The sequence below is a fragment of the Tinamus guttatus genome, unplaced genomic scaffold, assembly GCF_059628265.1.
Source record: "Tinamus guttatus ecotype Peru unplaced genomic scaffold, ASM5962826v1 Tinamus_guttatus_pri_ptg000085l, whole genome shotgun sequence".
Taxonomy (NCBI): domain Eukaryota; kingdom Metazoa; phylum Chordata; class Aves; order Tinamiformes; family Tinamidae; genus Tinamus; species Tinamus guttatus.
The window spans coordinates 1,699,900-1,726,016 of NW_028288619.1; the positions used below are offsets into that span (position 1 = coordinate 1,699,900).

Here is a 26,117-nt window from a genome sequence, read left to right on the forward strand (position 1 = left end):
ACAATATCAACGTTTCCACCATACCACTAATCAACAAAGGAACCACTCAAAAAAAAACATCTGACATTTACCTTTACTTGGTACCATTACCAGTAGTGCAAGTAAATCATTTCAATATACACAGAGTGCTTGTGTCCCTAATTGTATTTGGTGGCAAAGAACAATATCCTGTGTTAATGTTACAGAATATTTCAGGAGACATTTGCAGGTTTTTCAAGTCCACCAATTGGTGTTTTGGGCTTTGTTTCTTTCAGAAGGAAATCCACCCTTTGTTTCAGGAGGATAAAAACATGTATAAGGAACTCCAAGTTTTTATAATCCAAACACTGTAGTGCCTTTTTTTTTTTCTCCTCTCCTTTTAAGTAACAAAAGTTATATACACCAATTGCAATTTTCACTGCTCAATGCAAGTGGCATGCAAACAGTAAAAGAGACAGCACAGTGAAAAGCATTTTTTTTTAATTATATATGGCATTATCAGGAGAGATGAAAAACATTACTTTAAAAAAAGGCAAACTTTACACTGTAAGTGTCCTTTAAAAAAAAAACTAGCAGCACAAACCAGACATCCCTGTTGTATCTTGAGCTGCAATATATTACTTTGTTGTCCATGATTTTTGACTTCCAAGTTTTGCAAATGCAGACACATCAAGACTTTTACCACTGTTGCACTGTTCATATAAAGTCTGAAAGTTAATAAAAACAGAGGTATTCAGGCAAATAATTGCATCAAAGATTCAAGCTAAAACATAACAAATGTTGACACCTGAAATAACTCATCAGCTACCCCTAAACGTTTAAGTACACAGTTAGCATCTAATGTAGCATCTATAAAGAAAACATCTACCACCACTTAGCAACATGACCAAAGGCGTTAAGCTTTACAAGTTAAAGAACAAGCTGTAGCTTCCTGCATTTAATCAGATTTACTCTGATAACTTCTCTGATGCAGCAACATCAGTATGGAAGGCAAGAGGAATTGGTGTATATGGTGAAAGTCACACAAGAAAGTTGGGAAGAACAGTGGCCACAAACATGCCACAGCACAGCCTGGCAGTCTAGCATGCAGGGACAAATTCACACGTACAGATGCACTGACAAGTCAGCAGCTTCCAGGAAGAAGTGAAGCGGTTGCCCAAAAGCTCACACACCTCCCATAACGGCTTTGGTTATTTCTCAGTGTTGGCTCTCCCATTAAATATGTGAATCTCAGTTTAAAAGCAAAGCTACACTGCAAGGACTGCATCAGAAAAGACATAGCAGCCATACAGATACCTCAGGAGGCCAAAGGAAACAAAAAGCTAAATCAGGATTTCTATCACCCTTTCCAACCTCTCCTACTGAGGAGAGGTTGCAATGCTTGCAAATGAAAGCACTGTAACTGTGGCATGTTCCCATAGCAGTAATTAAAACTAATGTATGTATCCCTACAGTGCTCACACCCAGGTATTTTAACCTGGATTTATGAGTATATTGTATTACCACACAGAATAAACAAGAAAGTTTACTTACCCTTGCAGCTCTAGAAATTGTGTTTGGAGAATTCAAACCAACAAGTTGGCCAAGGATACGCTTCATTTCCTCTGATGTTCCTTTTGCATTTGGGACACCTGCAGTTAGTTTATGATTATACAGAATTATTTTCATCTCTACTTAATAAGCAGTGCAGTATGCAAGACTTTTATAAAGTCTTTTAAATGAACAAATTCAGAATTAAAATCCAAAGTCTCTGAAACATGCACAGGTACCAACTCACAACTCCAGTAACTGGAGAATATATAGAATTATAATTCTATTTGAATTCTACAGAATTATAAGTACTAGTATAAACATACTTTTAAATAACATACCTGTTTGAGAATGAGTTTGAATTTGAACATAGGGATGTACCAGCAACTCCGAAACAGATATTCTTTGCTTGGGGTTTCTTATTAAACAGCGCTGCAAAATAAAAGAAACAAAATGGTTTGCTAACAAACCAAGAATATTTGTAATTGTTGAAGTTAAGGGTATATATAAAGACCTACTGCTAGAGGAATACCACAAGTACCTTAGACCACTTAGAGACAAAACTCAAGGTAAAATATATAACTAAAAGCCTTCTTTAACAATTAAAGTTTGGTACTCTCTTTTAACACAACTACTTCAACACACTACTGGAAGAGGCAGAGACCAGAACCTGTGTATCATTTTATTCTGAATGATGCAGAAGTGACACAAACAGGTTGGATCTGCCAGGAGAGACTGCAAACTATGTGCTATAAATATCCTCAGATTTAATCACACTTGTACAGATGTAGCAAATTTGTAGAGAAGCTGCTGCAAAATTCAAATTGCACATAAAACATTTAGCAGGCTTGTACATCATTTAGAAAAACCAAAGATAGAAGCAGTAGAATAAATTTCCTGCATTCTGATACAACCATATTTTTTTTCTGACTGATGGACTTGTACATTAACATCTCAGTCTTTGCAATCATCCCTTGCCATACAGAAAATATGAACAGCAATGCCCAACACCTCTTGATAAGGGAAATACAGGTTCATACTAACAACCAGAAGCCACAAGCATCTGCGCATTCTCAAACACTTAGTCCATACCAGACAACTGCTATACACTTGCTATGTGTTAGTAGAACTTCACCCTTGTCCAGAGGATGTCCCTGAATACATTGCCTTACCTCGAAGGCACTGATATCTGCTCTACTACTGCCCACATGACAATAATGCTCCAATATGCACTTTTAAAGAGATAACAGGCTAAAATTACCCAAAGAATGCATGCTACCATTAAGAATGCATGCTTAATACTTTGAACTTAAATACACCTTGGCCCATATTCCAACAGCTCTGTTCAAAAAGACCAGGCTAGTCTAATAGCAAAGCCCTTTCCAGGACAGGCAGAGAATACAGATGGAAGCGCAGTCTACACAGCTCTCAGCATGTTTTCTTAAAGCCAGGTTCAAACATTATCCTGCACTGCTCTCTCCAGGAGCAAGGACCATAGCCTGGGAGCAGACATACCCAGAGTCCTGCTGACCATGAGGTATAGTTAGTATCCTGATTTCTGGTTAGTTTAGTTGCTTTTCAGTCTAAAAGAGTAAACATGACAAGTGAACCTTCACTTGCAAAGGAAAGGACAGTACTGCTGTAACCACCTCCATGCACCTTTTCTTTTTTCCCCCTCTATAATCCTCTAGTCACCATATCCCATATACATAATGATTAGCCAACTACTTCAAAGATCACTGATGCAACTGCTATCATATTTATTCCAGTTGATGCTCCTATTCACACTAGTTCCACTTCTCTTCCCAGTATATGACCTGTATAATTCTGGAAGGGCCAATGAAGGGACAGGTAGGAAAGGGGAAAATCTTTACCTGTCTTGGAACTAAAGGCCACAAATAAGTGAATGGAGATGTTAAACCATGTTTCAACATTTAAGCCTAGTGGAACAGGTAACAACAAGGTCTAGACATCTATCTTGCCTAAAAGATGCTTGGTTAAGAGTTAACACTTTAATTTTTTTGTACCTTCCAGATGTGTAGCCACAGCTGTATACAGCTGTGTATTGCATGCACCACTTTGGAAAGACTGAATGATGCATTCAGTTACCTAACACACCTCAAGATGCTGACAGAGCTGCAGTAGAGTGCACCTCTGCATGCATCCGAGCTGCAGCCAGAGGAGCCCATCTGAGCGAAGCCCCCAGCAGAGGAGATGTGCACATTTGAAAGGCAAGGCAGTTAATCTTCTGGATTTCAGTTTGTGTTCCCTGCTCAGCAGCACAGTCAGCCAGTTTAAGGCCCTTGAGAAAGGGTATCGGCCAAGTTTCAACTGCAGGCAATTACACAGGATGAGAAAGGCACAGAGTACAAGGTCTGCTTTACTTTCTTTGGGTTACTCTGCCAAAGCAGTTAAGCCACATGGTTCTAAGCATTTACCTGCTTACTTGCTAATCAAATGAAAACAGACTTTTATTAGGGAGAATATAAGATGTAACTCCAGCTTCAGTAAATCTTGTTTTAGAATAAGTCCTGTTCCTACAAGCAAAAGGGGACACTCATTGGGGAACTACAACTGCAACTCATTTACTCATGTCCAAAAAAATATGGCTTAAAGAGTTTAATCAAAATTAATCTTGAGATAGTTACCTTTAGCACATCTTGAAGATCTTTCTCAGCAATATCTGGAAATTCTATTTCGTAGCTAGGATCAATAATAGCATGCAGTTTATTGATTGAATTTGTTATATGTTGAAAGGGAGTCCTTCCATATGTCATACAATACAAAATGCATCCCAGTGACCACACATCACTTTTTGGACTTATCTGTACAAAAACAAAACAAACAAAGATTACTCCTCACTTACAGAGGTATCCTTCAGCCAACAGCTGTTATTTAACTATACAATCATTTCACTTGATCTATTTTACACTGGATAATATATCTTAATAACACATGAAGGCCAAGATGGTACGGCACTACCAACTTAATACCATAATGCAGTTTCTTTAAATAATACATTAATTTTTAATAATGAATTAAATTGATAAACAGCTAACTTTAAGGTAGGCTTCAACAGGTTGAACCACAACATTAAGTGTATGGATAAATACTGAATCAATTCAGCCCAAAAACCACAAAGGTACAATTAGTTCAAAAATTAATACAAGTTAATGAAGGCCATAACACCACCACAGTGAACTTGTTTTGCAAAAAGACTGATGCCTGCAGCGCTGGAACGCTGCTGCCCGTTTCAGCTGGAGGACGCGCTCACCGCCAGCAGCTCTCAGCTGCTCTCCTGGCAGGGCAGGAGCCTCATGAAGGTACCTGAGCAGCGAGCTGGGTATGTGCCAGGATGGGGAAACCACAGCTCAAGCTCCTCGAGCTTTAAGTGATTCACCTGCAATTTCTGACCACCTCTGGCCTTTCTCTGCAGGAGGACTTTCCACACATGCTATTGAAGCTGAAGAACTAAGAATGAATGTAAGATTTGGGGAGGAAAAAGAAAGGGAGATTGCCTCTAAAAAATACAGTCAGACTTTCATTAGTACAGGCAGAGCTCCAGAAAAGTCCATACTTGTTGTGCAGTATATAAAACTTTGAAGGTAAAAATAGTAAGGAAAAAGTATCTTTAAATACAAATCCATTTACATAAGTCAGAAATATTCTGTTCTAGATTTTAAAAGATGAGAGATTGTTCAATTGTTAAAAAAAGTCACAATCCTACATTACCTACCTCTTAAATCAATTTTATGACTGTCAATGCAAAATTGATTTCCTTCAGTACTTACTCTTCCTTTGTTCACACATCCTCAGCAAAGTCATAATGAAAGAGGACAAGATACAGATCTCCACACTACTGGAAAAAAAAAAGTCTACGGGATGCATAGAACTACGTCCTCCTAAAAGCTAGATTATTATGTTGTCTTTTAAAATACCTTCCTGGGAATCACTCATTTCCTGTAAAATCTGCCTTTCACTTAGAGGATTCAAAATGACAATAACACTGTCATATCTTATTGTTTAAGCAGCCAACACTGCTTTGTGACAGAAAGCAGGTTTCTTCAGCAGTTAAGGAAAAATGCAGCAAAAAAGCACCTGTGTAGACATCAGCATTAGCGTGAGAGCTCCACCTTTTTGGCAGAAAGACAAAACAAAAGAACATGAGCAGCACAACAGGAAATGAAGCAGCTGAATGATTTTCTAGTAGCAAATTCTGGAAGGATGTCAGAAACGAGCCCTCTAGCCTGATGTTATTTCACTGGAAAGAGGGATTCCTCAGACATACACAGCTTGGTTCGTCACTGACAGGCCCAGAAGAGTTTTGTAACTTTAGCCAAAGAAGAGACTACGGTGGGTGAAGGGCTGCATCCTCATCCCTCTATAGACCATGAGGGAGAGAAACAGGACTTCCTTTCTGGAGTGAGCTTGTTTAAGAAACAGAACACAGAACCTTGTATCAACCGAGCTGTTGACTTTATTCCCCACAATTTGCATTCACACCAATCATCAGATTTAGATCTGAAAGCTCAGAACCAGTTTCTGATACCTGTCTTCCAATACCACTTTTTTTCCCCTCCAAAGCAATTAATTACCAGAATTCAGAGGAAATGCCGAATTTTTCACAGACTGCACTAGCTGTAGTTTCCTGAGGAACCATAGTGTTTTTGCCAGAAGTCTGGCAGCACAACTTGGGGAAGGAGCAGAGAATCATGTTTTATGTACACATGAGCATAGGCAGGAGATATAGGCAGGTGGCAGAACTACAGCCACACATTAAAGAAATAATAAATTTCTATTAACACTTATTAAAATAAATTCACATAGAAAATTTAAGTAGGTAAAGTTTGTGTTATAGACAATGGTTCTCCCTAAAACCTCTTTAAAAAAGAGAAAGGAGATTTTTAGACTGGAAAAATCAAAGTGAAAGAAGCCTGGGGCGTTTGTACAAGACACTTTCAAAGTTTAAGATGAGTCAACAAAAGCACTGCAGACACAGGACTAAGCCCAAGATAAAGCCAGAGACCTGGGGTGGAAAGCACCTGCAGCCAGAGGGATTACAGAAGAAATGAGAAGGGCTGCTTTTAAAGATACAGCAAAGCCTCTTGCCTCTAACCACCACTAGCAGCAACCTCCCTGAACAAAGTGTGCAGTGAAACAGAAACCTGAACCTCAGGATGCAAAGTGACACTACAGATACTTTGTTGCTATTCATTGCCATTTACACTGATGACATTGTAAAAGACTTACATTGCTCAGTGAAAATTCATTTTAAATTACATGCATAGTCTAGGACTATTTGTGTCAGTTCCACCAGCCTCTGGAGCCTGTAACTACCTTTCTCCATTTTGTTAATTCAGCACTTCAGTTTTTCTAAGTATTGACTACATAATGCTTTTAGGTAGTTGAGAACAGCAAGAAATTCCTTGCCTGCATCCTCTGCCCACCATTATTCTAGGTACATTGGATTTTATCACATTCTAGTTTCAGTGGAAGATTTAAAAAAAAAAAAAAAAAAAAAAAAAAAAATCAATGATGCCAAAATTACTTTAATATGAAGGAGAACAGGAGAACAAAGAGATCATACATTACCTTAGATCGAGATTTCCCATTTTCTCCATAGGAAGACATATCTTTTATTGCTTCTGGAGGCATGTAATTCATTGTGCCAACCTAGTTATAAGAGTGTAAATATATTCCATATTTAAATGAAGCATGATCTTTAACTTAGTTGAAAAGGAGTTAGTTACTGGTTTCAAAGCTCTGAAAAGCATCTTGGAAATGTGACTCTATTGAAGACTGAAAGCTACTGCTTTGGTTAGCAAAAAAACATCTAACAAATTCAGGAGTTGGATCTTAACCCCTAAGCTACCAATCCATATCTGATTAGAGGGGCAAGGTAAATAGACACTGGAGAGGAAAAGGGAAGATCGGGCAGAGTGGCTAAATGTTATCAGCCAAAGGAGATTAAGAAATCGGACATTTTATAGATATCTTAAGTCAAAAAACATTCAAGCATGGTCCCCAAATATTTTCTTTATGTACCAAAGTGAATATGCAAGAGCTTGTAAAGGAACTGTATTATAAGTAGAATACCTGATCGGCAGTAACTTCCAGCTATTCTCATCATTCACCATAAAACTCCAGTATTCCTTTTTAAGGCGCTAAACTAACCAACATAATTAATCAAATAGTACTATAAATCAAGCTACTTTAATAAAAAAGCCAATCTTTCAAAAATATTTCACCTGAGAATCTTTAACAATGCTGGTCACATCTGGCTGCATTTGGTTTGCAATGCCAAAGTCAATCAGTTTTAACATTCCATCCACTATCAGAAAGTTTGCTGGTTTCAGATCACTGTGAATAATACCTTTAAAGCAAGAAGAGGAAAAAAAAAAGTATAAAGACAATCCAACTGACTTTGTTTAAAAAAAAAAAAAACACACAAAACACTCCACACACACACACCACACACATGCACACACTCCCTTGCACTTGCACAAATCGAGGGTGAACATGAGCTATCAACTGCACCCTAGTCAAAAGCAAAATATTATTTGCAGGTTTCATTTAAAGACTGAAGTTATTTCCAAATCTTCCTAAACAGTTAAGACGTACCTGAGTTTATAGCAATCAAGTTTTACTTATTCAAACGTGGAAACAGCCTGACAGCTCCAAAAGACTTGAGCTGCACAATTCCTCCCAGCTACAGGTACAGCTATCTATGTGTATGAGGTATGTTCACAGCCACAGAGGGTCAGCATTTTAGCTCCTGATCCTTTAAGTTTGCTTTCTGCTGGCATGGGCTGTCACTGTCCTTTAATGCCCCCATTTCTCACCCACAAGGAAGTGAAAAACCAGTAGTGTGCCATTTCACAAAGTTAACAGCTTAAATACAGTTGCAGAAATGAAGATAATCATGATGCTAGACAAGAAAACGCCAAAAAGCAGTGAGAAACGAGGAAGATGAAAAGCCAAGACCAGGACCCAGGGAGGAAGGGGAGAAGTTTGCCTCACATGATCTGCACACCCTCATAGCAGCTCCGGATTTAAATACAGTTAAAAGGAAGAAAACATTCCTGCTTACATAATGAATCAACAGTTTTGGTTATTCTTAATTATATAATCAGTCCCCCTATACTTTAGGAAAGATCTTTTTTCTCCAAGAATGCATCACGTCACAGGCACAGAAAGTCTCTAAGGTCTAGTAAAAATTCTTCTTCTATATTTTGCTGGTTTTCTGCATTAAATGTTCTAATGTTCCTGAGCTATCAATATGAGGAAAGACTCCCTTTATATCATACAAGCCTCTTCACATCAATCTTTTCATTCTTTCCATTGTATTATACAAACAGAATACAGACACATGCACACCAAAGCCCATGAATAAAGGATGAAAGGAGAACTAGAAAGATGCAAGGGAGGAAAAAAGCTGAAATATTATATCAGAGTAAAGGAGAAGGAAAGCAGAGCCATGTGGAAGCTGCCATTAAATGGCAGTTTCTCTGCAGAAGAGAAGTAGCTTAAATCTGAGTCTAAAGGGGAACAGGCAGAACTGGGAACAGAGAAGGCACAATAGACAGAAGAGCAATTTCCTTGCAACAGAGCAATTTCCTTGCAGCAGCAAGGAACCCAAAAGCATTAAGCAACAGTGACACTGGGAGATCCCTTGGAGTTATCAAAGCAGATCCACCTCAACATCAAGCCACACTTAAAAGGTCGCTAGGCTTACACCCAGGAAGCCACATCACCTCAAACTTGAGTACTTAGTCATATAACCTATGAAATTAAAAATTTAAGAATACCATATTCATGGATTGTGTGAACAGCTTCCAGCATATTTTTCCAGTAGCTCTTTCGCTCCAATGGATCAATGTTTTTTTTCTTTTTAAGCCAACTGTTGAGATCAATATTTCCACACTCCATTACCATGTAGATATGATGGTCAGTAATCTCACTAAAAATAAACACACACTTATGTTAAAATTCAAAGCTATTGCTTTAAGGAGTACATCCAAAGATAATCATTTAATAAAAACAGCGGTTACTCACTAGCCATAAAGACGGATGATCTTATCACTGTGTTGCTGGAGTTTACTCAGATGAGCAATTTCATTCTTATAGCTCTCAACAGTCTGCTGATCAGCTTCTTCTAGATTCACGTATTTGACAGCATACAGCTGCTTCTTTTCATTCAAGACTTGAAACACCTTCAAAATAGTATTAACAGCTTGATTCATTCCTAATTCCGATTTACTTCGATCCCATCTTGTCACAGTCAGAATTTCCAAAGGAAAAGGGTATATTTTCACAAAACTGATTTTATACACTAATTCACTCGTATTTGCTTAAAAGCCAGCCTTTTGAGCCCAGCCACACTTCAAACCACCAGGAAAGATTAAGAAAGCAGCTAGCAAGTATAACAGAAGTAACTTTATCAGAAACCATCTTAGGACTAATTTTACACCTAAGTTCATAGGCCTTCATGCCTTCCCTACCTTAACTCATTTTTTAAGCTCTAAAAGGCTTGAGGTGGGGAGAAAGCAGCCCACTTACTCCTCAGGGCATATGTATAGCCCAGCTTCCACACAAGCTGCAGAAGGCTTCAAGTAAGCAGGCAGGGTCTACCTTGAATTGGCAAGCAACCTTACACTCGGGCACATGATGATCACACTCCTCTGAAGGGCTGGCTATTAAAATAAGATGCAGAGCTCCTCTGGAGAAGCACTGATTTTTAAGCATCTCTCCACCTTAGAAATGATGTTCAAGACTACATACAATCTACCTTCAGACTTCTCTGCAGGAAGTCGAGCGAAAAAAGGAGTAGGTTCCCACCATCATTCACTGATCGAAGCAACATTTTTCAGATGCCTAATGTCTGAGTCATCACCTTTTCCTGTTTACGTAGCTTCTGTTCATTATTCTGTATTTATCCTTTACTCTGATTCAGACTCCTGCATCTCCCTGCCATTTTTATTTGGTTTCTCTTCTAAAACAAGGGCTACAGTTTAATACCCCGCACTCATGTTTTATTATGAGGCAGAGCATTCAAGCAACTATTATTGCAGTCTAGGTATTCAAACAGATAAAATAACATTATACCAAATGTAAGCTGTGCACTAAGTTTCTTCTGCATCCATAAGGCATAAAGTCGAAGCTTAGAATTACATCAGTAAAATTCTGGTTCTCCGTGTCACCTGAAAACTTTGCACACTTTGTTAATAGCTCAGGCATAAGTTACCAATTAGCCTGGAAGGATAAAAATCATAAATACATAAGCAGGGGCAGAGGGGAGAGCATATGCACAAGTATCTTACCTTACTTGAGCCTCCACTACCTATTTGCTTTAATATTGTATATACTTTTCCTTTGACAGCAAGACATTCGTTTGAAGGTATAGAGGCTGAAACCTGCACAAATACAGGAAAGTTAAAATTAAAATGAATTTTGGCATACATGCAGGGGAATGCAGCAAGGCCTTGCTTGTTCAGTTATGATTTTTCAAGTTGTCTTGCTCCTCCTGAACAAGGTAAAGCATGAAAAAGGAAAACTTTAAATGTATTTGACTACTAGAAATTGAAAATCCCCACATGACGCTATTTCTGTAATAATTAGCAGAAGGTTTCTAGGCAACATGAATCTACAGGAATCTCTAAGCTTGTCTATCAACATATTCAATACAGACCTCGAAAAACCCTCACAAAGCTCTGTAGAGACCAAGGACTGAAACTAGGCCAGGCTGAAACCATTTCTCCTGAAAAAGGGCCAATTACCTCTTCTTAAGAGTAATTCCAACAAAAGTGGCTAATTAGGCCTGACACTTATGGAGGCACTTTGCTATTTTTGTTTTATATTTTTATTTTAGGCCACTCACTTGCCTATGACTACCACACAGGCAGGTGAACACCTGTGTTAGGACACAGGTGACACTCATGCTCTATGGCAACTCCGAGGAGCACAATCAAGAAGCTCTGCCATAGGACCCACATCATGCACATGCTCCAGCTATGCGCACTGCTAGAGTAAAACTTTCAAGTGTAAGCACTGTAGAAAAAAGCCAAGTTGGAGATGACACCAATACCACAGGAGCTTTGTAACAGCATCCCAGATACTGCTTTCTGTTCAGCGGGGCTTAACAGACTTACAGGCCTGGATATAGAATAAGCCTGATTGTGGTCCACAACTCAAAACACTACTGTAGACACCTTGTCTAAATGCAACTTAGTCATTTCACATTAAGTCAGTGGCTGAAATTTATATTCATTACCTAGTTTTATGTACTGCTGTTAAGATTTCTACCAGGATGTGCAACCCCAAAGTGATCCATTTTTTCATGATTTCAGGTACCTGTACACTCAAAATATGACATTCAATAGAACAGAGAAAGAATGCAACTCTGCATTTTGTCGTCCTCCTTCAGATGCTAAAGTAGCTACCAAATTTAAATGAAAATATGAGACTAAAGTGACAAAAGATGTTTAAGTGCATAAAAATCTAAAATTGTTACCTGCACACCAATCTGATTTTGAAATGGAGTTGCTGGAGTATGTGGTAGGAAATGTGGTAGCTGACCAAATGGAGTAGAAATTTGACATCCTGGTGGAAAGTTATTCTTCACAACTGGTGTTCTGAAACTAAAAATAAAGATCATGAAGACAACCTGCATCTAGATGCATTTTTTCCTAAATAAAATTTTTCACACAAAGCTGAAGCCTTCAGTGCTTCTTCAAACTTAGGAAGTTACACAGTGAATCAGAAAAGGCCAAAGATCTGCTATATTAAATACCTACTACAAAGACCATCAATATTACACATGCATAAAAATCTGAGGTACCACAAAGTCCATGAACTGAAGAGTCCTTAGAAGGAGGCTTAAGCTATAGAATACTTAGGCAATCTTTCTTAAAAGAGTAACTAATCAACTCCCCTTCTGGGACTGGCCAGATAGAAAATGAAAGCACTACACAACTAAAAAAGTATGCCCACAGGACAACATAAACAGAGATTAATTTTATGCTCAAAGCAGCATAGACCAAAATAGCCCATTGTTTACAGTCAAGAAACTGAAACAGATTAAAACCAAAGTTGAAAGTCTAATACATGTAGAACCTTTGGTAGGGAAGAAAATGACAGAAGTTTGATTTTTAAATCCCTCTGTTTTCCAAGCATAGCTCTCTGATCACAGCAAAACACTCAGTAGTTCTGTATATATGCAGTACTTATGTATAATGAACTTGATTTTAAGTGATTAATAATGCAGCCCTGTGCCACATGCTCTAAGTGACCCTGTGTGTGCAGGGGGGTTGGACTCATTGACCTCTAGAGGTCCCTTCCAAACTTAAGTATTCTATGATTCTATGATTTCCATACCATCAAATTGTGGAAGAGGCAAAAATATATATTTTGAGGTTATTTTTTAAAATCAATTTCCATTATAAGATCATGTGCTTCATTCATTACACATACTCTAAGTTTTAGAGCTACAGAGGCAGAAGTCCTGACTGTAACAAAACTTACTCATCCTGCAGTCTTGACCTACATGATTCACCTCTAGAGACTTCTGAAAACAATAGGTGATCACAATTAAATATTTATCAACACATGAACAGAGATTTATGCCAGTTTTAGGATTGAATAAAACACACTAGCATTTCCTAACTCAAGTGGTTTCTTCCGCAAGCCTCTAGATTTTAGGGTTATTTTAAACTCAAGATATTTACATCATGGGAACCAGACTGATTCTCACAGTTAGCAATGTAAAAAGCATGACAAAAAAAATGGCATCTGAAAGAAAGCATCCTGAAGCAGGAATCAGAACAATAACTCTATGCTGTAAATACGGACTCATCGATTAGATTTTGTTCTTCCAATGCCAATTAACAGGGAAGCACAAGAGCTCCCTAAACACAAAGAATCTCAGGTAACTGATGTGGGCCTGAAAGTTGCCAGCGATCTTGTTTGCTACCTGAACAGCAAAGCTTTAGAACAGTGTTAGCAATTGCTGAAGTCACTGCCAAGGTCAGCATCTACTCCCAGCTATACAGCTCACAGAGAAAGAGCTTACCAGTCCATGTAATCAATAAATGTGGTGCTTGGTGTGCCACAAACATGCAGTGGATCATTCTTCTTTGAAACAGTATCTGATGGTGATAATTCTTTTGAAGTTGGATGACTAGTTTGTTCAAAACTCGACTGCTTTCCCTAGAGGGCAAAGCAAACTATTATCCCACAAGAGGAACCACAGTGAAGAATACAGAAGTCACTTTTCAGCACTTGTTGAAAGTGTTGAAAGTTTTCCTTTTGAACATAGGAAATGTTCATGCTGAACATGTTCCTTGTTGCTTTACCTGTTTACAGAAACTTTTCTGAGTGACTTCTTGAACTGGCCATTTTCTCCTGGAGTTAACACAGCTCAGTTTTATCCGATCTATTTGCTTCCTATAACCTTCAGCAGAACTTGATTGTTGCTGTTGGCTTTCTAGACTTCTTGGCTCTGGTATCTTCAGCTCGTGATACTGGATTTTGTTTTCTGAAGTAGTTTATCATTTAAAAAAGAATACACATAAACCCTCAAACTTAATATTCTAGTACTTTAAATTGTTTCAGGAAGATCTAGCGACAGTTTCTAAACCATTTTTCCTTTTTTATGACAAAATAAATGAATATAGTTGACTTAGACTCCCACATCTGTTACAGCAAACAATACTTAAAAGGCCTTAATCATGTCCCTAGTCCATATTCAGTTCAGTGTGGTCACACAACTCTTCCTGTAAAAGTCTTAGGATATTACTATAACAAAGTAGTATTTGTGGTTTTGTTCATCAACATGCACAGAAATACTTTACCAATCACCCTGAGACACTCAGGAGTTACAAAGCATTCTAAAAAGTACAAATACTTGTGAAAGTCTTGTCCATGACGACAGTCAACCCATGTAGAAAAACAGAGGTCGCCTTTGTCTTTTGGTTGACACCAAAACCAGAGGGACATGGCATCCCTCAGTCTCAGTAGTAACCTTGGTCCTATTTCAAGGTCTATTTATATTAAATCATCTACATAAACATCGCTACAGAACATAAATATAGATTAGTCCTATACATCTTTCTTCAAGCCTATAACTTCACAAAGGGTTGTCTGTCTTAATTTTGAACAATACTGTCATCTTTTTTGATACCACTTCCACAGGCACCACTCAGTAGCCAAATTTAAGTTAAATCATTCTTACAACCCTCCAGATTTTCACTTTGAGGAACATTCTTTGCTAAAGCATTAGTTTAGACAGAACAACAAATTTTCAAAGCTTATTCTTTTTCAAACGACTAAAACATAACATTACCTTCTTTTTTTGTTGCCAGACTTGCATCCATTTTTGGTTTGAGAGTTATAGTTGAACTAGTAGCAGTTTCTAAACTGTCCTCATCCAACTGCATCTGCAACTTTACAGAGTTTTTGTCTTCTAAAGACTAAAAGAAAAAGTATCTTAAGGAATCAAGAAAAAAAGCTCAGGATATCTGAAGGATATTTACTTATGATAACTAATAGCTAGATTATACCACAAAACAAATACGCTTTACAATACAGTGGAGGATACTGACAATAATAAATTTATCCTATTTTTAAATCAACATCCTGATTTTTCATCATACAGTTTCTATAACAAAGTCTTGGATTTTCTTTCTTGGAGAAAAACAAGAAGATGGGACATAAAAGTGCAAGACAGTTCAAAAAGTAAATCTACCGAAACCTGTTATCTATAGTTCCATAAAACACCTAACTGAACTTCACCAAAGTTGAATATTTGTGATAAAACTCATGACTAGAGCTGAAAAAAGTGGAGATATGCAATCTTACTCCCTCTTTATAAATCAATAAAACAGATTTTAAATTCCTCTCCTTTCTCTGAGGCATTGAGAAAGAGTTCTCTAGAGCAGTGCTTGATCATAAAGATTTTCAAAAGGAAATGCCATAGTGAGTGTTTCTAACCATAGCAAATTCCTTAACATGCAGAAATCCTACTTTATTTCCTTCCTAGATTGAAAAGTTTCTCCTCTCTTCTCTCCCCTCATAACAGAGTTCCTTCTACTTTACATAAAAAGGAAGGTTTAAGTTACCTTTAAGTCTCCCAGGTCATATGAATCATCCTCACTAGCTTTTGGTTCAGATAGTGGAAAATGTGCAATCAAGGCTGTAGATTTTGAGCTGGATATTTGCCTATTAAAAACAATATTGTTAATTACATCACATGTCAGTATATAATAACTAGCTATCTGGATGAAAAATATCATTTCTATGAAAACTTCTAGCTAGAAGTGTCAAATGAAGGGGAAAGCCAGGCATAATAGCCAAGTGAGAAACAACAAAAAAAAGTAGAAAAATGCCACCATCATCAACAAAGTGACAGACAATTAACTGGCTTTCTTTAACAGAAAACTGATGAGCAAGGGATAAGATCCTAAACCCAAATAGTGTTTTTCAAAGCAAGCACTTAAATACTCATAGAAAAAAAGCTGTTGTGACATATGTTTTCCCACTACTTCCACAGATTCAGAATACCGAATTTAAATTTGCTATAGAGAGATTAAGTACAAAATCTTTTTTTATTCTTCAGACACATACTTTTATAGAAACAAAGCTCCCCATTTCTGTGTGAATTTTTCCACACAGTTACAAAAGGAAGAAATTTGTACAGCCAGACTGAATGAGGAAAAAAGCCTGCCCTTTCTGCTTGCTTTCAAGGCACACACAGCTCAGGAGTAATACAAAAACTTCTACCAAGCTGGCAGATGCAGATTCTGCCACTGGTGGGCAAGTACTCAAACTGAAATGAGCATTAACACTTCCTTAATATTACAACTAACATACAGATTAAGAAGCCTCAGTCATCTCGCCCAAGAATTTATGAAAAATTGTGTGTAACACTGCAGTTAAAAGTTCAGATTTAAAAATCTGTCAAACTACAGGTCTGCTTTCCATCTAATTTTAGGGATGAGTACACACCATTACAAAGTTACTTTGAATACTTTGTCTCATTTACTTTTACATCTCTCCATTGATTACATACAGTTAATTGGAGTGGCAACACGGAAAGCAAAATAAAGCAACACCTACATGATAATGATCATCTTTCATCAATAATTTTAACACTTGACATTTTTGCTACTTAATAAAAGCATGCAGCTAAAAAGCAGAATTAAAATATAATATGCTGCGGTAAAACCCCATGACAATACCTCTTCATAACACTAGCTGTAAGCGGGACATCCACCTTCTTCACATCATCATCATCATCATCAGTATCAGTTACAAGTTTAACAGGAACCCTCCCAAAAGGGCAGGCCTGAGGGCAAATGGGATATTATGAGATATGTAAAGTGGAAAGAAAAGGCTAAAATTTTGAACAAAAATGTTACATATTCTACCTGATTAGATTTGGATAATGGTCTTAGTGGATTATAGCAGCCCAAATTAGCATCAAACTCCTGCAATTTCTCCCTGCTAAAACCAAGAGAAAAAAAAATGTTGTTTTTTTTAATGATGATTTAAGAATCTTAAATAAAATATTAAAAAAAAAACAAACCCTTACCCAGGAGTAGCAATGTAAGAATTTTCAGAATCACTCATTTTTCTACTTTTGAGATTTCCAAACACGTTCTGAAGACCAGATGATTGTGTGCTTGATACTGCAAGCAAATTAGAATTATTCAGCTAATACTACAGATATTTTTATTTTTTAAAGACAACTTCTTTCATGACAACTGCAACTTGAAAAAAAATACAGACATTCACAGTAACCTAGAACCAAAATATCATATTTATCTAGGTAGGCATCTTATATCTTGCAACCACAGGGAGTGTTTGAGCATGAGAGTACAGACTGCAACAAATGAATATACTAAATATATTAAATATCCATTTTAGAAACTGCTCTAGTTGCATCCTATGACTAAGGCACTCAAAAGGGGGAGTTAAGATCCAGCAAGTCAAAAAAAATATTCAAGACAGCCTCCCATAACTAATCATGACCTTCATTCCTTATCAAGGAATAATATTTTTCCTGATAGTTTATTTCTATTTAGATGAGGAGGTAAAATGGACTAACCTACCCATTCCCCAAAACTCATTTCTTCCTAAATGGCAGGCAGGCATTTGACATATATTCCCTCAGATGCGCAACAACTAAAGCCACTACTGTTACAGGTGGAGCTCATACAACCCACAAAAGAGAAGACTTTCTGTGGAACAGTGTATCAGCTGTGGCACTGAAAGTTAATGTGATTAATGAAAATAGGACCAAAAATAGTTAATTCTACTAAAAAATTAATACTAGAATGAAGTATTATTGCAAATCTTGCCAAATGTTTTTTTCCCCCCCTGCAACTAACACTCCACATAAAGGTTCATTTAACAGGAGACAGTCAAATCTCAATAACTTTCTTCTATGAGAAACAAGTTTCATTTCCCTCAGTTCTGCCCTTACACAAGGGGTTTGCTTTCTTTTGAGCAGGGGGAGTGCTAGATGCCACTCTTGCAAAAATTAGTCACATGGGCCTCTACATTTGACTTTAATTGTTTTTTTTTTTTGGCTGAGTTCCTCTCCAAAGAAGTCTCTTGAAAATTTGATAGGTTATTGAATTTATATACCAGGACCACAGACCTCTGGTATCAGTTGTATTGTACAAAAAAGAATCAAGCATTTAAAAAGCTTATCAGTACAAAATGGAATCCGTTTATAAAATAAATATGAAGTTGGAACAAGTCTTTTTCCTAGGTTTGACTTTACCTAAATTGCTGCCAAAACTTCTTCAGCATAAGCTTCATACGATAGACCTCAAGATAAGCTATCTGTATTGCTTACTCTATACTTTCTGTGTCTAATCTTCTGTGTCACTAGCTCTGTATTTCACACCTCCAGCTACAGGCTTTGTTACCAAGTGCAAACATGGACAGAAGAACACCCTTGGCAGTGTTAGTGTATCACCCTACTAACAGGTAACTAACTGTAACCTTGGGCTTCTGCAGTCTGACATCACTGGTGCAGAGGCACAGCTGAGAAGTAAAGGAACAGTGAAGGATGCAAAATGCCTAAGGACCATCAATATCATCCTTCATTGACACTAACAGAGCTCTTGAGCTTTTCTACAAGAGACATCACAAAAATAACTTCTGAATCTGATATTACAAATTGCATAAACTGATATTTTAAGAGGCTGCAGTTACCTGCCAAGTTCTCCTTCTCCTCATCTGAAAGCAACTGCTTCTTTTGTGAATTAAAGTTTTTCAGAGCAGTCTCCAACATTTCTAACGGAACAGCACAAGAGTCCACAGCTTTCTGAAGAAGCTGCTTACACTTCTTCCTATTTCCTAAGTTTTAAGGAACAAGGAGATAGAAATTAAAAGAATATAAACAATTAAAAGTATGCGAAGATGTTCTTATTTTTAAAAGTGTGCTCATTTCATGCTTTATATTCACTTTGCATCATTCTCTGCAAACACTGTTTATTATGTGTTGTTCCCGTTTAGACACGCACCTATTTCAGTGATACTACCTGGAGCTGGCAGCATGGTTTTTCCTGTGGAATTGAACAAGTCAAATTATGCTTTATAAATTCACATAGCTTCATTCTCAGCATTTGTTTAGTTTGTGCTACAAAAGCCACAAAGACGACGAAAAAGTTTTATGGAAAGAAGAAAAAGTTTTATGGACCTAACCTGACTAAATACAAAAGGTAATAAATACAAGTACCTTCTAAAACATCTTTAATTTAACCAGGAATCAGAGTTAAAAGCTGCTGAAGTTAAAACCCAAAAATCACTCGGACTGGCACTACAGTTGGGAGGAATAGAAAAAGAAAGGATATTGTTTCACTGTAGTTCTACATGCTACTAAACACCATAAACAGAGATACAAGAGAAGTGCAAGGTATTTTAACTGGATTCTTAAATATGCATTTTGATTTCATATATGATCACATACTCGGCTATAAACGCCAAAGAGTTGAGCAGAAAGTGGAGAGACATGTACATCCATATCACTTTGTAAATTGCAAAAGCTTTTATTTATGGTCTTAGGCTTTGAATACTTCACTGGAAAAACTGGTTTCAAGCAAACCACCACACAAGCCACACTAACAGTGAAGAGAAAGTGTTCTATTTAAATGAAGTTTTATTAAAGAGTGAGAATGATACGTGTGTGTGTGTGTGTGTGTGTGTGTGTGTTCCCCCCCACACACACACTTCTTCCTCATTCTTCCTCAGGTCATGAATAGCCATCTTGTGAGCTAATCAAGTTGCTAACCACGATTTCAGAATTTTCAGTTGAGATTTACCTAATAGTTTTGCTCAAAACATGGAAGCAAATGTGTAATTTTGAACTCAGTGAAAAAGTAAAAGAAACTATATACAACTCCAAAAAGAAACAACATGCAGCAAGCATCTTACACTAAAGCTCTGTACACATTACCAAACATCAAACAGATGGGAATAACAGATATAAATCAAGAGAACATATGGGAGTCAAACTATTTATGATTGCCTTTGCATTTTGGGGGCTAAAATTTAGTTTCTCACTATCTGCTTTCAAAGTACAGAGCTGTTGCACAAACACATCCCATAGCTAGGGGTTAATTAAATCCACTGGGGACTGTGATAGAAGGATGGATTAAGTCATTGATAATGACAGGTAACATTTCTACACCTTCCTTGGATTACACAATAGAGTTTTATGTCTATTACACCGTATTTTACAACATCATAATTATCAGAGTATTGTTTAATTACCCTTATTAACAAACATTCAACACTCACTGGAAGTTACTCACTGGAAATTTTTCTCTACTGTTCACATGGTCAGCGCGACAACCTGACCTTAGAACAAGCCCCTGTCAGGCACCTGACTGAATTTAAAACTGAAATTGTCTTGAAACTTAGACACACAAACTTTTGCCTGACACAATGAGAGCGCCCAAAATTTATCCATGAGGACCTCCTCTTTGAGAGAGATAAAAGAGTTCAAATGGAGCATGTTTTTCTTCTTGGGAGAAAAGAGATCTTGCAAAGAGAGAAAAGAACAGAGTGGCACAGGTCACATTCCAATCTTTATTCCATAGGCAATTTGAGTAGAGACATACACAAATATAGCTCACGAGTAGGTAGTGCATTAGGGCTACCAAGTACTAGAGTCATGTCTCCTCTACATTACATGTAACAAAAGAAGTTGCATGATGGGCTAAAAGGAACTCCATGGACTGCTGAAGTACTGAGGACCTATTCTTTTAAGCTAATTAGAGCATCATTTCAACAGCCACCTAGAATCTGAAAAATACTAAAATCATCTGAAACATCAAGATACCTTCTGAGATGCATAGAATAGATCAATTTGGAAAAAAGAGGGAGCTGGGTAGCTTCCCCTAGCTAGAACAGTTCATGCACCCCTTAGGGAAGGGGACTGTCATATCAGAATCACTTGTCTAACACACTGCAGTATAATGCTATACAAAAAAACACCACTATCTTGCACATTTTTCCCCCTCTTGCAGAGGGCAGGAACATGGCATAATATTGTCAAGTAATTCTACTCCAAGCTACCAAGAACCAGAAAACATCATTCACCGCCCTTTTTCCCAACATGACTATTCAACATCAGGCCAGAAAAGAGATGAGTAAGCTACAAGTCAGTTGTTAGCTATTTAAGGTCCTGCATGGCAGAAGGGGGAATTAGTTTGTTCAAATTTCATATTTGAATTTCAGTGAATTTTGATTTAATAAAAAGCAAATAAAGAATCTACTTTTTCTTTTTTTGAAGGAGCCAGAATGAAGAGTAATTTTCCTGACTTGCCTTTGAAGTGAAACTAGGTCATCCTTAAGAAACCTTAGAAATACAAATATGAAGGTATAGCTCTCAAACTAAACGACTCACCACCCCTATGCTCTTGAGTTATATTCCAAAGCAGTTTACCAACAGCCAAAGAATTTTGTCTTCCAAAAGCAAGATACACACATCTAAAGATTACCACTCAAACTTGACTCATTTTTCACACCAAGAGCCTTACGCACACCTAACAGCATAATAGATCTACTTGAGATCACTGCCAGATTTCACCTTGGTTTAATATTATTTCTAAAGAGGGGAAAAAACTATTAAAAATCATGTGCATATTTTCATTTAAAATGAAAGCACATGTTTAAGTTTTAATTAAAAAACCATTTCATTTTCTCATTTTAACCTATATCACAGCTCCTTAAAAAAACATGACAGAGCAGCATCCACAGAAAAACACACCCACACTAAAATAACACCACCCACAAAACAAGTTTTTCTACACACCTTGTGATAGCTCAAACTGTGCAAAAGCCACATGCACAAAAGCAAACTTCTTGCAATTTAGTCTGGCCAAGTGAAACTGGTCACGTGCCTCCTCTGGGTCTTGAAAACTGTAAAGAAAGAATGGCAACAGTTACAGAAAACACTGAATTACAAGAATCAAGTTCACTGTACTCAGTGATGGCATCAGGTAATTCTAGAAATGATCTATAGTCAACAAGTAAGTTTTTTTCCTCCCCTAGAACCATTACTGAAGTGCAAATAAGTGAAGAGTCTCAAAAAAAAACCACCAATAACTGAAAGATATCAAATTGACCCTTTCCATAAAATTATATAGTGAACGGTTTAATTATATCAATGTCTCATTAATGACTTAGGTGTATTACTGCAGTCCAGTTAATTTGAACGCACTCAACTCTGATAACCCAGAGCCTATAGGATAAGGACAGAAAAACTAATTAAGCTTTAACACGTTAATTACTTTCTCACTTGTAAAAAAAAAAATCCAAGCATTTTGGTAAGGAGAGGGGAAAAAGACACAGACTTGGATAGCAATAAGCAGAGCAGACCTAATGTGAGCAACAGACACGACGCTACACACTTGGTGGCACTGTGCAGCAGCCAGGCAGAAGAGCCAGGAGAGCCTCGCATGGCTCATCTGCAATATGGATGAGCCCTTCACAAGGGACCTCGCATGGCTCATCTGCAATATGGATGAGCCCTTCACAAGGGCAGTTGGCTGCTCAGCCTAGCCTTTTTTCCAGGGCATTCAGAGGTTTCACTTGCACCATCAGAATCACAAAGGGTGGAATTGTCTAGAAAATGGACCAGGGCAATACAGGCTAAGAATAAATGAAGAGTGTTGATGCTAACAGACACTAAAGCTCCAAAATTACTACAAATTGTCACTGCTTGTTTCATTCATGATGCCATGACTTGCTCTCCTGTTATGCGGAGGGTTTGCAAGAACCACAAATTAAACCCTGCTGTAAAACATCTTTCTTTGCCCACCAAAGACACTAAAAGTGGTGTAAAATCAGTGATCAAAGATCCCTTGCTTGCAGAGAAGAAAAAAAGCACGCAGCCTAGTAAGTCCTGAGACAGCCCTAACCTGTAAAACTCGGAATAAGAGCTGGCTAATCTCCAAAAGCAGTTTAAAAGTAAAGAGCTACCATTTAGGTTCCACGGGGATTGACAATGTGCCAGATTTTGGTGGAAATTTTTTTTCCTTCTTAGTTAGGTCATTGTTTTAATAATTTCCTTTGGCAGTCAAGAAACGATTTATGGTATTTGTTGATTAACATATACAAAGCAGAAAATGGAGAAAAAAAAAAAAAAGAAACAGATCCAAGTTACTCAAGGAGCTGGGTGCACTTTACAGTGACAGTCATTATCAAAGCAGAAGATGTTTTACTATTGCTGAAGGTATTTAATACTGAAACAAAAAAAGCAGATTATTTCCCAAAAGGTCACTATCTGTAGTGGTCAGATAACTAAACACAAGCCAGTCTTGCAACTAATAGGGTTAATATGTATTCTAGTATTAACAGACTAATATAATACTTTGTATAGATAGAATATGGCACACTTATGGCATTGGTATTTTTAAAAGCACATTTCAGAAGTGGAAAGATGTCCAGGATTAGATATTCCCCCGCCCTCTTCCTTAATCATTTTCCATGATTTATGGTGAGAGCTCGATTTAGTTCAGAAAGAACATAAATGTGACTTGATAAACATCCAAGCACCATTTTGATGAAGAAATTCAGAATGTCAAAGGCTTTTTAAACCCGAAAAAGACTATAAGCTGGAAATTTTATCACAATCACTCAGAAGAAAAGCCACAAACCATTGAACAAGAAAAAACATCTCTCAGTATCTTCAACTAAAGACAGGAAATCTTTCTGGAAGATGTTTACTTCCGAATTTACACAAAATCATTTTTCTTCAAGATGCTACAGATTCACAGCAGGACATTACTCACTGCTGCTCCCTTCCCAGTAATAGATTCAAGAGAACACTGTAGACAGAGCAGAAGCAAACAAGGATGAAAAGATCCATTCAACTGAAAGACTAGACAAAGTGGATATCAATACAGCAAGATCAAGCCTCCTGCCAAAAGACCATGCAGAAGAACACAGAAAGGAAAAGTCTACAGACCACCTGATCTTTTTCTTTGACTGATAAATGCTGTTAAAAGCAACTCATCTCAACACAAGTGCTGTCGCAATATGTCAAGTGACAAAAGAACTCACAAAAAGGAAAAACGCAAGACAAAATCCTGCTCTAATAAATATCTGTAAGGAAACACTGGTGTCCCAATTTGGACAAAGCGATAATGTTAGCCAGAACTAGTCCTCTAAGTCATGAAAGTCTAGAGTTGTGTTCCAAGATGTTATTGCCATCCTAGGGCAGCTATTTCATTGCTGAATAGTTCAAGCTATACCAAAAGAAAAAACACATTAAAAAAGGAAGTTCAAGACCACTGAATTTTGGCTAAATAGACTGGATAATAGCAGGTCGTGTACCTCCCAGTTATGGCAAGTGTAACTGACTTATTATAGTCCTCAAGGAAATAATCTTGCAATGTACACAGGTTAATACAAAATTTATAATTCCCCCCAAAATACAAAGTTTCATCAGATTTCGCCTGCGTTGCTCTCTGCAGCTTCTTTTAAGATGATGCATAAAGTTGAAAAAAGGTGGAGGAAAGGGAAAGCCTCAAGCATCTCATGCGACTTCCCATCTGCCTGACATGCAATCAAGGCAAAGGGCACACTAACACATCTAGGTCAAACAGTTCTGAGCAATCATTCTTTATAAGAACATAAAGTACTGTAAAAGCAGTAGTTAACTGGCCATCAAGCCTGCTCAAAATTTCAAAGATACTACAAGAAAACATCGTAATCTGTTAAAGCACCTACTTATGTTATCAAAACCACTGATGCAAAATAACTATCATTGCCGTCATCAAAATTCAGATATCAGAAATGGGGCTCTTCTACTGAAGAATGTACACTTACGCTTTCAGCTCAGCAAATCGCACGAGGATGCGAGCGTAGCGCTCATCTTGACTGTGCTTTTCTGCAGGTAACGCAGTTACAGCTTGACTGTAACGACCAATGAGTCGATTGAGCAGAGCAGTGTCCATCTGAGGAATACCCTTTTTCTCCAGCCTAAGCAAGAAACTCAGCCAATCTTCTGGATTATTTGTCATCATTATTCGATTAACAGTTCCGGAGTTATCTAACAGAAAAATGGTTTGGTTAAAATTGCAGCAAACATGAAAAGCAGCAGAAAATCCACCAAGAGTGTTTTAATCTAGACTAGGTTTATTTTCCACCCCATCATGCTAGATCAGAGTAACAAAAGGTTACTAAAAACAACAAGATGCAATTCATGTGATTCATATGAAAGAAATGCTAAAAGGATACTACTGAAACACTTTAAACCCTTTCAGTTCTTCCTTTCTTAGTCTAGGTTAAGATCAGTTATAGAAGTGACAGAGATTAACAAAAAAGCATACCTGTTGTATCAGCTGATATTTTAGTACAGTTAAATTCATCTGTGACATTGTCTTCATTTTTGTACTTGTTTTTCAGATCCCTAACTCTACTCAAGATTGAAGCAATCTGTGGTAATCCTCTTGCACTTAGATCCTCCTCCATCTGCAAGACAAGGTTGAAAACTAGTAAGTTACTGAAGAACTGCCCAGTGTAGCAAATCCTTAACTGCTATTACCTTTAATTGGTAGTGCATGGAAAACATGTATTCTACAGATTAGTTGAGATTAAACCAAGTTACACAACAAATACGCTACTTAGACTTTGTCAGCTTAGTTGCACAAATAAACTTCACAGCAGAAGTCACTTTAGACAGCAAAAGGAGCCACTTCAGAGCGGCAAAAGACTAAATTGGTCTGCTAAAACAGCAATCCATGCTGCATAAGAGCTCTTTCCAATGAAATATCCAGTGTTGCAGTAGAGTATATGGGAAGGACGGATGTTGCCTGACATCTTAGTATTTGCACATTCTAAATCCACTGATTTGGATGGCTAACAGGTGTCCTCCTCCTAATCTCATACTCCTGCCACTTCTCTTAAACCTACCCTCTCCACCCCTGCATCCTCAACTGCCTCACCAAGTAGAGAGAAAGGAAAGGCAGGAAGGAAAGACCTTTTCACTTGGTGATACTTCCTAAGAGTGGGTTAGACTACCTGAGAAGTCTGGTCTTTCCTTCCATCTTAGATGTTTCAGGTAGAGACAGAAAATATGACATTGTAAA

General features: G+C 37.5%; 1 protein-coding gene across 1 annotated transcript; it reads right to left on the bottom strand.

The window, feature by feature from the left end:
- Positions 1-524: 524 nt before the first annotated feature.
- On the bottom strand, positions 525-25,500 carry TTK (TTK protein kinase). Its single transcript, XM_088520292.1, has 21 exons — positions 25,359-25,500; positions 24,856-25,078; positions 21,836-21,942; positions 18,730-18,873; positions 17,096-17,192; positions 16,932-17,007; positions 16,743-16,849; positions 15,624-15,723; positions 14,849-14,948; positions 13,860-14,041; positions 13,577-13,713; positions 12,020-12,146; positions 10,830-10,922; positions 9,565-9,722; positions 9,318-9,469; positions 7,758-7,882; positions 7,102-7,182; positions 4,158-4,334; positions 1,851-1,941; positions 1,513-1,610; positions 525-686 (listed from the first exon to the last, which is right to left on the bottom strand). The coding sequence occupies exons 1-21, from the start codon at positions 25,498-25,500 to the stop codon at positions 597-599; spliced, it is 2,607 nt and encodes an 868-aa protein (XP_088376418.1). The 3' UTR covers positions 525-596.
- Positions 25,501-26,117: the final 617 nt, after the last annotated feature.